Raw genomic sequence first — 10,961 nt, 5'->3', positions numbered from 1 at the left:
GGCACAGGCTGCACTGCACGGAAAAGGACAGATGTGAGAGAAAGTTAACATGTGTTGCTTTGTGCCTAAAGTTGCTGCTGTAAAACTGTTAAGGCTGTGTTTAGATCCAAAGATCCAAACATCAGTCCTTTTCCATCACACATCAACATGTCATACACACACAACTTTTCAGTCACATCATCTCCAATTTCAACCAAAATCCAAACTTTGCGCTGAAATAAACACAACCTAAAAGGGGTAATCTGTGTGGTCCCGTTTTACGTGCCGTTGCAGGCACGGTGAACATGTAAATTACTGCACTATTCATATTTTGTACTCCATCCGTAAAAAAAAAGACAAACCCTGGGTTTCCGTGTCCAACGTTTGACCGTCCGTTTTATTTGAAAAATTTATGAAAAAAAATTAAAAAGACAAGTCACGTATAAAATATTAATCATATTTTATCATCTAACAACTATGAAAATACTAATTATAAAAAAATTCATACAAGACGGACAGTTAAACGTTGATCACGGAAACCCAGGTTTTTTTTGAGACGGAGGGAGTAGGAGAAATATAAAAAAAATACTCTATCTATTCCGTACTACTCCCTCCATCCACAAAACTTACACATATTACTTTTGACACCAAGACCAAGGAGAAATTAAATCACATTGGATACTACAAAATCAAGGAGTGAATGAAAGCATGTAACCAATGAGTATTTAGATGCCTCCTTGGGTTCTAATAAAACATTTAATTTATCTCTTCATTTAAGTCTTGAATACATGAAGAGTACAAATAGAAACAACTTATTTGGAAAAACTCAAATGTGAAATAGGTGTAACTTTTGTTGATGGAGGGAGTATCTATTTAATTAGTATCCATTTAATTATGAGAAAAATATTAGACCACATTAACATATATGTAAAAAATAATATACATATTGATAAGATATAGTCATCCCATATCATGCATGAGAAGAGGAGACCACAATCGAATGCTTTATATCAAGCAAAATTAAGGTTATTATTTTTTTCTTTTATAGCCAAATCTATCTAACCATAGTTAATCAACCTGTGTTAGCAATAGTGGCGTATCCAGACATATTCTATGAGGTCGGCTAACTCTACAGCTTTTTAAAAAACACCCCATAAACCTTGATTTCCATGTATAAATTCAAAATTGTTGAGAAATGGTCCTACTTAAATACAAACTACTAGTAATTGACCCCCACAAGATTAAATTTCTGACTCTGCGCATTGGTTAGCAGAAGTTCATATCGTCGTGTATCAACATATCATGAGATTATTATTAGTAGTTAAGTAGACCGGTCTAGCCATACTATACAGAGACGATAAAGCTATAATGTGCTTAGTATAGCACGAGACTATCAGCTAATAGACAACTCATCAATTGTGCTATAGAAAAAAAATTAAGTGCTATGTGTTCTTTAAAGTTTTCATATTATAGTATTCTTTAACCATTCTTTCCATTTAATAACAACTAACTTTATATTTTTATATTTTTGTTCTAATTTAAACCACCCTATTCTATCCATTTCCAAATCCGATAACTCCACCGCCGCTCCACCTCCAAGTCCAGTTAGTCTACAACTACTTCGCACACTAATTCTCTCTCTCCTTTTCCCCCTCTTCGATAATTGGGGAACCGCTAGATCCAGCAAAGAGGGGTCGGCTCATGCTTTTCACACACTAATTCTCTCGCTCTCTCCTTTTTTTTCCCTCCGACAATTAGGGAATCGCTAGATCCAGCAAGGAGGGGTCGGCTCCTGCTTTCCCGAGTCCCTGCAAACCCGACACCATCGGCCTTTAGGACAACCGTGACAATAGCGTGCATGACGACCGAGGAGGAGAAGATACATGTCGATGTCTAGAGGGTACGGTTGCGCATGCGAAGGTGGAGAGGGGGAATGATGGTGGCTCATGGAGAAAAAACGATGGTAGTGGTGTGTGGAGTGATAACCAGTGGTTGTCGGTAGTTTAAGGAGTTTGCTGTCTGACATAATTCCTAACTAAGTTTGTTGTATTTTTTTTTTTCAAGTACTATCGACATGTGAGCTACAAAATCATCCTAAAGATTGAATAACATAGCTAGTGGTAATGTGAAAAAAATGAGATAAAAGGTGGACTGGTGTCTGGTGGAGTACTCGAGTATCTTCCCCGTTCCTTCCCTTGGCGTAAGAGAACGAGAAATCTCCCATCTCTCAGTCGTCTCCCCCGCTTCCTTGCGCCAAGACGAGTCGCGGCTGAGCAGGAGAGGGGCGCCGATCTCCATCCGGCGAGCAGAGCAGGGGAGGGGATCCTGGTGAGCATCCACATCCTCTTTCTGATGCATCTCTCTCCCACCGGGAGTTCTTTTGTGTGGAATTTCCTTGCGTTTGTTAACCCTAGCTTCTCTTCTAGATCTGGGAAGAAGCTCTTCTCTTAATTTCAGAGCCTTAACCTTAATACAAGTAACAGTTTGTTTTTTGTTCCCCCCCCCCCCCCCCCCCAAATTTGGGGGTTCAACTGAAACCCCATATCCCTAGTTGGATCCGCCCCTGAAAAAGTATAGGCTGTTTACTCTCTCCACAACTCCCTTGTTTGCTAGTATGATATGTTTTTCACAAACTCTGATTTAGTCGTTGCGAGCTATACTTGGAATTGGCCTATTATTCGCTGTTCTTAGCATATATTCGCACGCTTTCTCACCAAGATTCTTTTCTTCTCGCAGGTATAGATTGTTGATTGCTTGTGCGTGAACACAACTAAAGCAGTAATTCTTACCGTGTCAGCGTGATCTGGGACTGTGGCCAATTGTACCATAAGTGGAAACACAGCTGCGAAGATTGTCGGTGGTCTTCGCTGATAATATATTGGGCAGGCTAAGTTTCAAGTTCAGTTTGCTGAATTCAGCGAGCCTAGATGTCGTTTCGCAGCATTGTTCGTGATGTTAGGGATAGTTTTGGTAGCCTGTCGAGGCGAAGCTTTGAGGTCACCCTGGCTGGTCTATCGGGGCTTACCGGCCACCATAGAGGCAAGTCTCAGAGTACGGTTCACGAGCTCTGTGATGCAGATCTCATAATCCAGGAGAGTCGTTGGGCTAGCCTCCCTCCTGAGCTCCTCCGCGATGTGATCCGGAGGCTGGAGGCTAGTGAGAGCACCTGGCCGTCACGCAAGGATGTCGTGTCCTGTGCTGCCGTCTGTAAGGCATGGAGGGAGATGTGTAAAGAGATTGTGCTGAGCCCGGAGTTTTGCGGGAAGCTTACCTTCCCGCTCTCTCTAAAGCAGGTAAAATTTCACATCCTGTAATGAAAGCAGAACTTAAACTGACTGTTGTTAAGAATTATATTTTCGTACCTTAGTGATAGCAACCTGCAAGTGTGGTTGTTGCTTATTCATTTGTTCCTCTCAAATTCATAATCCTTGTTTTGACTTTCAGCCTGGCCCTCGAGATGGAATGATTCAATGTTTCATAAAGCGGGATAAATCTAAATCAACTTATCATCTCTACTTGTGCCTGAGTACTGGTATGTCTTGTGCTTCTTTCACTCATACGACCAGATTTTTTTTCTTAATTTGGTTAACAGTATTGCAAGGCTTTATCTTTTGGTTAAACATCTACTACCATCTAGCACCATTTTTATCCCTCATTTATGTGTGCACATACATGGTTTTTTTTCTCCAAATATTTTTGTTATGGAATGTTTAAACAACTGGCAAATTTGATTTCACCTGAATTGAATAAGTTGGCTCACTACTGATTTTTGTTAATCAGCTGTACTTGCGGATAGTGGCAAGTTCCTCTTGTCCGCTAAAAGGCACCGCAAAACAACCTGCACAGAATATGTTATCTCAATGGATGCAGACAACATTTCAAGATCAAGCAGCACCTATATTGGAAAACTAAGGTAACTGTTTTGTGTGCAGATGGTACACCTTTCCTTTCGCTCCATTTATTTGATGATACAAACCAACCTTGTTGTGTCTTTCATTTTTAGGTCAAACTTCCTTGGCACAAAATTTATAATCTATGACACACAGCCCTCTTATAATGGGGCTGTAATCCCTCCTGTTGGACGGAGCAGCCGAAGATTCAACTCCAAGAAAGTGTCTCCTAAGATGCCGTCTGGTAGTTATAACATAGCTCAGGTGACATATGAGCTTAATGTTCTTGGCACCAGGGGCCCTAGGCGGATGCACTGTGTCATGCACTCCATACCTGCCTCCTCAGTCGAGCCTGGTGGCATTGTCCCTGGCCAGCCCGAGCAGATTGTTCCCCGAGCTTTCGAGGAGTCATTTCGCAGCACCACCTCCTTTTCTAAGTCATCCATCATGGATCGGTCCATGGATTTCAGTAGTTCCCGTGATTTCAGCAGTGCTCGCTTTTCAGACATTGCTGGAGGCACCATAAATGGTGATGAAGAGGGGCAAAATAAGGAGAGGCCACTAGTGCTTCGCAACAAGGCCCCTAGGTGGCATGAGCAGCTCCAATGCTGGTGCCTTAATTTCCGTGGGCGTGTAACCATTGCGTCGGTAAAGAATTTCCAGTTGATTGCTGCACCAGCACAGCCTCCCGCAGGGGCTCCAACTCCGTCACAACCTGCTCCACCAGAGCAGGACAAGATTATTCTACAGTTTGGTAAGGTAGCAAAAGATATGTTCACAATGGATTACCGCTATCCGCTCTCAGCTTTCCAGGCATTTGCAATATGTTTAAGTAGCTTCGACACAAAACTGGCCTGCGAATGAGGGAAACAGTGAGCTCTAATGGAGGCAGAACTGGAAATGCAACAGAGAGCAACTTGAGAAATGTAATGCCCAAGGGCTCTAGATCATGTTTGCATTTTGTTGTGTCGTCTTGGCTGTATTTCTGCTTGTAGCCTGGAACTGGATTTCTCAGCCTGTATGTTTCACCTGGTAGCACCATGATAGGTTTCCTTTGGGACAGCGGTTCATGCATTGCATTTTTCCATTTGTGTGGTGTACATGCGGTTCCGGATTTAAGCTGAAAGGATCCGTTCATGTCTTTGTTAAGCTTTGCATGGATGCCGTGTTCTGGTAAAGAAAAGGGAAAGATTCAGTGCTTCACTTATTTTGTGCCCGGGTGGGTTCAAGGCTGTTCTTTTACAACTATTTGTGCTGTTGTGCATGTGTGCTTGCATTATTCTATAAGATCAGAATCATGCTTGCATCCGGTTGTTCTGGACTTGTCTCACATGATGGAGCCTTCCTAGTTCTTTTTCAGATTACTCTTCCTACTACTTTGTACTACTACTGCTACTACCATTTTAATAAGGTTTGCCACAACCACAATGTATCATCATGGCATCATTTACAAATGTCCCCTTGCTTGCCGCGCGAAATACAGTGTTTGTGACTAATGGGAGAATCATTGCACATGTACCTGTGCTTTCTTCTTTCTTTTTTATCTCCTGAATAAAGCTGGGTGTCTTAGCTCTCTTTAAGCTGAGCTCTTTCCATTGGAGAGGAAGAAGATACATTTCTGTGGTGACAACAATGAGTAGTACAGCTAGGAGGAGCAATTAAAATAGTAAAAGGATGAGTACTTATGGACGGACCCATGATGAGTGTGACTGGATGAGAAGAATGAGTATTTTTCTTGGTGATGGGAGAATGTGATTGAGCTGGAATGCACATCATACTGGAAACCGAAATGAAATCCTCCTTCTTTCTTCCATGGAACATGTTGTTGTGGCATGCTTGGAGAGCACGAGTGAAGGAAAATAATTGAATATATGTGGTGCATGGTGGAGTAATTCTTTGTGCAAATCAGTAGTGCCCCGTTCTCATTGTTCCCATAATGGTGACAGTGTGCATATCTATCTGATGATGATGGTGATGCACTGATGCCTATACTTTGCCTTGTGCAGGGCGAGTGGTCTCGTGATCTCGTCGCTGGGTGGCACGTAATTGGAGAGGCCATCAAATCAGGTGTTTTTAAGGGAGCATTACTCGTAGTCCTATTACTTCTTGATGAAGTTTCTTCAGTACTACTATGTGTTTGCGAGTTAATTTTCCACCAGTTTATTCGACATGAGAAATGATATTGAGCCTGTGTTTAGTTCACACTAAAATTAAAAGTTTGGTTGAAATTGAAACGATATGACGGAAAAGTTGGAAGTTTGTATGTAGAAAAGTTTTGATATGATGGAAAAGTTGGAAGTTTAAAGAATTATTTAAAAACTAAACATGGTGTGACTGCATATTCAGATAGGGAAGCAAAGAATAAAATCTCATCTCTCTGTCTATTCAGTTGAGTGGAGACTGGAGAGTGGCTTGTAGATGCGAGCATAGTAAAGAGCATTACTTCCCTATAATTCAGGTGGAACAATTTCGTTCTTTGTCCCTTCGCTTTTCTTTGCCGGATCGAATCGTTGGACAGCATGATGGGACGACGCGGCGGAATCCCACTATGAGGAGGAGAAGCGTAATGGATTCCCCCATAGTACGAGTAATGATGGTGTAATCCGATCCCTTCTTCTTTCGCATTGTGGCTGCAGTCACGCGCCGTAAGAAGTGTCGCTTGCACAGATCGAATCTGGAATGGAGATATACCGGCGGATTGTGGAAGAGAATAGGATTTCTCCTCCAATGGCTTTACCGAGTCTGGTTTTCAGCGGGTAGAACCTGGGCTCGGTAGCTATATGGATTCTTTTTTCTTTTTTCTTTTGAGATAAATAGCTGATATGGATTCGTGATGACTGATGAGTGAGTGAAGCAGCAATGGACCTGCAAATATTTTAAAAAGAGTAAATTGCACTCCAGGTATAATAATTTGGCAAGTGGATACAATTTAGTACAATAACTTCAAAATTGAGCGTCCAAGTGTAAGGGCAACAACAATGTATATGGCAAAAGTAGTCCATAGAGATGGGACCCACATATATGAACTTTAACTATTGTAACCTTCATAATGTATATGGATAGCAAATAGTATTAGTAGGAGAGAAGAGATAGAGACAAATAATATATTTTATTCTCTATGGGCAGCCCATATACTTATGGGTAGCTTTTGTTATTTCTTTTCTATGGACTAGTTTCACAATGTTGCTAGGTGGCTGAATCAAATATTATATTGCTTATGGACTACTTTTGGAGTACATTGTGGATGCCCTAATAACTTAGCAAGTGAGTGCGTCTGGTACACGAACTTGAGAACTTACTATTTTGGTGCAGTAACTCGGCTATCTATATGTTATTTTGGTCAATAAATGCTAGATGAGTGTACCAACTTGAGAACTTACTATTTTGGTGCAGTAACTCGGCTATCTATATGTTATTTTGGTCAATAAATGCTAGATGAGTTTTTTTTATGATATCAATATGAAAATATGCCATCACATAGCAATACTGTGGATATTCCATTATAATTTTGAATTTAATCTATAATTCAAGAATTATGTTTCTCATCCGATTTACACCATCATCTTGGATTTTTTTTCTTCACCTTTTAAAATCTCAACCGGAATACATATTATTTAGATATTAAAATTTAATTGATTGTTAGTTACTAGAGCGACTAAATTGAAGTATGCTTCTACAAATTCCATGAGTATATTAAAAAATTAATACCTAAAATTTGAATATTTATGGTAAAAAATGATCAAAATAATTAAATGTTGTTACATATATTTTTAAAGTTATTGTACTATAATCACACGCACCTTGCAAGTTGTAGCACCCGTATGCAATTTAGTACAATTTGTTAAGTTTTTACACTAAATCGCACCTATCTATTAATTAGTTGTTGCACTACAACGCTCACTTCTCAAGTTCTTGTACTAAATTGCATCTATCTACCAAATTGATATACCATGGATATAATTTACTCTTTTAGAAGCACTGGAGCTAAAAAAATATGAAGTAAATATCTTCATTTTCACAGACTTTGTTCACTACTCCCTATAGATTGTTTTTTCAAGTACAAGTTTAAACAAAAATCATCAAACTCTACCCACGGATCCAAATACGAGTTTAGTGACACTACCCCTACCCGGTTTTAAATTTGAAGGAAATAGGATATAGAAGTGCCATGATCACACGCTGTAAGCCTGTAATCGCTGGTAGGGGAGCTCTTGGAGACAATATGGGCCGAGCACACGATGACCCAGGTGATTTTACGGCCCATATAGAAACACAGATGGGCTAAAACTTCCGCCCACGTCGAACCAGGCCCGGCCCACATGACCACACCGCGCCGATGCGGCTGCCGCGTGGCCTTGCCTTCTTTGGGAGTCGCGCCATTGGTAGCCTCGAAAGGCAGCAACCGGGAAGAGGGAAGAGAGATGGGAGAGAACGCGAGAGCACGGGCAAAACTAGGGTTTCGGGTTGTCTCGCGGAGGCGGAGAGGCCGCAATCCCTCGTGCTCTCCGATCCTCCGGAGCCCCCGCCGGCCACGGGGAGCTCGCCGATCCGATCAACCGGGGTTCCGGCCTCCGGCCCCGCTTCGGCGGGAGGTTTACTCGTATCCGCTTCCCCTACCGTCTCGTCTTTGCATTTCCGCTCGCTTCGATTTCGCCGTGGCTTGATGCCTCTGATCTCTCTCGTTTTGCTTGGATTTTGCCGTTGGCCCGATGATGATTGCGATTTAGACCCTCGCGAATCGATCGATTGGTTGGTTGGTTGATGGATGGATAGATAGATCGGCTCGGATTTGAGGCTCGCCCTTTGCATCTGCAAGCGGGTTGAGGTCCCGAGAATGGCTAGTACGGCGTTGGCTCCTCGATGATCTGGGCGCTGAAACATGCTGGGGGGGTCGGAGAGGCACTGACATGTGGGCCCGCCCACGCGGCAGGAACATGGTTTACTGCTGCTTCTGCTATACTATAAAACCTGCTCTTTTTCTTTCTTTTTTCTCCTCTTCCTCCTCCTCCTCCTCCTCTCTTGCCACCGCTGCGGCGGGTCGTCGTCGTCGTCGTGCATCATCATCATCGTCCTCTTCTGCCGTACCCTTGAGACATGCTCCAGTGCCAGCGTCGAGGGCCGCCGCATTAGCCTAAGATGGAAAACGAAGTTGTGAAATCTGAGGGCCAATTGGTAATACAGACCTTTCTGTCTTCTCGTTTGGATCTTTCGGTTTTGTTGCTTGCCTCTCTGACTCTCTGTGTCTACTTAATAGCCTGATGTAATGCACGAAATTGGTCCATTGCCGTGTAAACAGCACGCACGTAATGTATCATGGTTGGAGATGTCTGAGTGATTGATCTTCAGAACGGTTCACATCTCTCCACTTGTCTATTGCTAGCAATTGCAAAAATATCTCAACTTATGCTACTACATTGTTTCTGTTTTTTGTGTTAACATGCCTCGTCGAGTTCTAATTTTGATTTACAAATTGGATGCCCGTCTCTTGTGTCATCTTGAAATGCAGAGGTGCATTTATGTCTTAAGCCAGAGGGCATTAGGATCATACTGTTACATACGTTCTGGTTCATCCTTGTCTCATTTTGTATTCCTTATTATTTTTTATCATCTCCCGTATAATGTGATGAATCAAGAGCCTGCAATAGGCATGATCTTGACTACCATCTGGTTCATATTATTTTTTTTCTTACCATGTTGCTTTGGTTGGTAGTAGCATGATGATGCATTGCCCAATGATGAAAACTTACTATGCAGAGATGGCACATGGTTTCCTCCTCCTCCTCGGCTCCTCCTCCCCCCTCTATCTCCCCCCTCATGTGACAGCAGCAGCAGCAGCAGTTGGGAATTGCCATCAAAAGGATTTGTCTGGAATACAGGTACCGCTAAGTTTTAGCGGGAAAATCAGATACCATATATGTTGCCATAAATGAAATGCATAAGTGAGTCTTGAGGGCATAACATTCCTTGCAAATGCACAAGCTGTATGTTTTTTCGATATTTTTAGTCTACTATTGCCCATTTTACCACCTCAACTTCCTGGTCAACCCCAAACTACATGTTCAAGAACTATCAAAGTTATTGCAACTCATCCCATTGCTGAAACCAATCCGGTGAAATGCGTACAAATGGACGTAGTGGACCCGGTGAAATGCTCAATTAGCACAATAAAAATTTGCATGGCTCCTCACATCATACTCAAAACACACCTAGGCAGCAAAGAAACTATTTACGTGGGTACAAATATTGAATGGTCACTGTTTTTTAACTTGCGGACTTGAGCAAGAGTTGAGGGGGTTAATCAAAATGGACTTAGTACTTTCAAAATTTTGTTCCCTGCAAGTTTGAATATGTTGGCTTGATGAGAGGCTTTTCATTTGCACTTCCTTCAGTACATTTTTGCTGTGGTTTGTGTAGGTTTGTTCTGTTAAACTGTTTATTGTGTTTCTACTCTAACCTTTCTGTTTGTTGCTCGGCCAGTATTTTCGTCTCATTTTTAACTGATAGACACCCAGCAGAGCTGACTCTTTAACTCTTCCCAGATGACGGTTCCTAGATACTCTTATTGACTTATTCTAAGTCAGCTTGTGTTTGTGCTCCAAGTGATAAGTTCGACACCTTTTCTAGGCTAGAGCTTCTGAGGGTTTTCATTCTGCAGATTGACTAGTTTATTACTTTATTTACACTGTGATAAGTTCATTTGTTATTTTTTTCATTGCCATGTTATTTATTTTGTTCAAGAAACCAGAGTGTATTGAAGTGGTACCTTTTGGACTTCATGACAGTCGTCCATATCATAAAACCAAATCACTATCCACTTATGAGCCATGATATTTTGAGAAATAACTCATTTGCTTCCTTTCTTAATCCCCTTCATACAATCAATCAAGAACGTGACTTCCCCTCTTTTTTATGACTTTCCTTTTTAAAAAAGGAAAATTCTCACTTGCACGATTTCCCCTCCTTTTCTCTTGGTTGAAGTTTTCCTTGTTCAAGACCACGTAGTCATATATGTTTCCCCACCTTTGCAGAGCATCTGGATTTGATTCTGAATTGGACCAATGTTTTATTTGATTCAGACTAGCAATTTCACCT

General features: G+C 41.6%; 1 protein-coding gene and 1 long non-coding RNA gene across 2 annotated transcripts; both read left to right on the top strand.

The window, feature by feature from the left end:
- The first annotated feature begins 2,143 nt into the window (after positions 1-2,143).
- LOC4338909 (tubby-like F-box protein 8) lies at positions 2,144-5,228 on the top strand. Its single transcript, NM_001402561.1, has 5 exons — positions 2,144-2,307; positions 2,716-3,272; positions 3,424-3,511; positions 3,760-3,892; positions 3,983-5,228. The coding sequence occupies exons 2-5, from the start codon at positions 2,907-2,909 to the stop codon at positions 4,731-4,733; spliced, it is 1,338 nt and encodes a 445-aa protein (NP_001389490.1). The 5' UTR covers positions 2,144-2,307; positions 2,716-2,906; the 3' UTR covers positions 4,734-5,228.
- A 3,344-nt stretch (positions 5,229-8,572) lies between these two features.
- On the top strand, positions 8,573-9,529 carry LOC136356745 (uncharacterized). The gene is made up of 2 exons (XR_010741682.1): positions 8,573-9,041; positions 9,124-9,529. It is a non-coding gene; the product is annotated as an uncharacterized lncRNA (long non-coding RNA).
- Positions 9,530-10,961: the final 1,432 nt, after the last annotated feature.

Source organism: Oryza sativa, chromosome 5 (genome assembly GCF_034140825.1).
Source record: "Oryza sativa Japonica Group chromosome 5, ASM3414082v1".
NCBI lineage: Eukaryota > Viridiplantae > Streptophyta > Magnoliopsida > Poales > Poaceae > Oryza > Oryza sativa.
The sequence above is the reverse complement of the archived record's forward strand: the minus strand, read 5'-3'. Positions and strand labels throughout refer to the sequence as shown.

Bases quoted from the DNA above. Each gene is read 5' to 3' on its own strand.
- LOC4338909 (NM_001402561.1), top strand. From the start codon at position 2,907: ATGTCGTTTCGCAGCATTGTTCGTGATGTTAGGGATAGTTTTGGTAGC. The intron at 3,273-3,423 runs GTAAAATTTCAC...TTTGACTTTCAG, and splicing joins TCCCGCTCTCTCTAAAGCAG to CCTGGCCCTCGAGATGGAAT. The intron at 3,893-3,982 runs GTAACTGTTTTG...TTTCATTTTTAG, and splicing joins ACCTATATTGGAAAACTAAG to GTCAAACTTCCTTGGCACAA.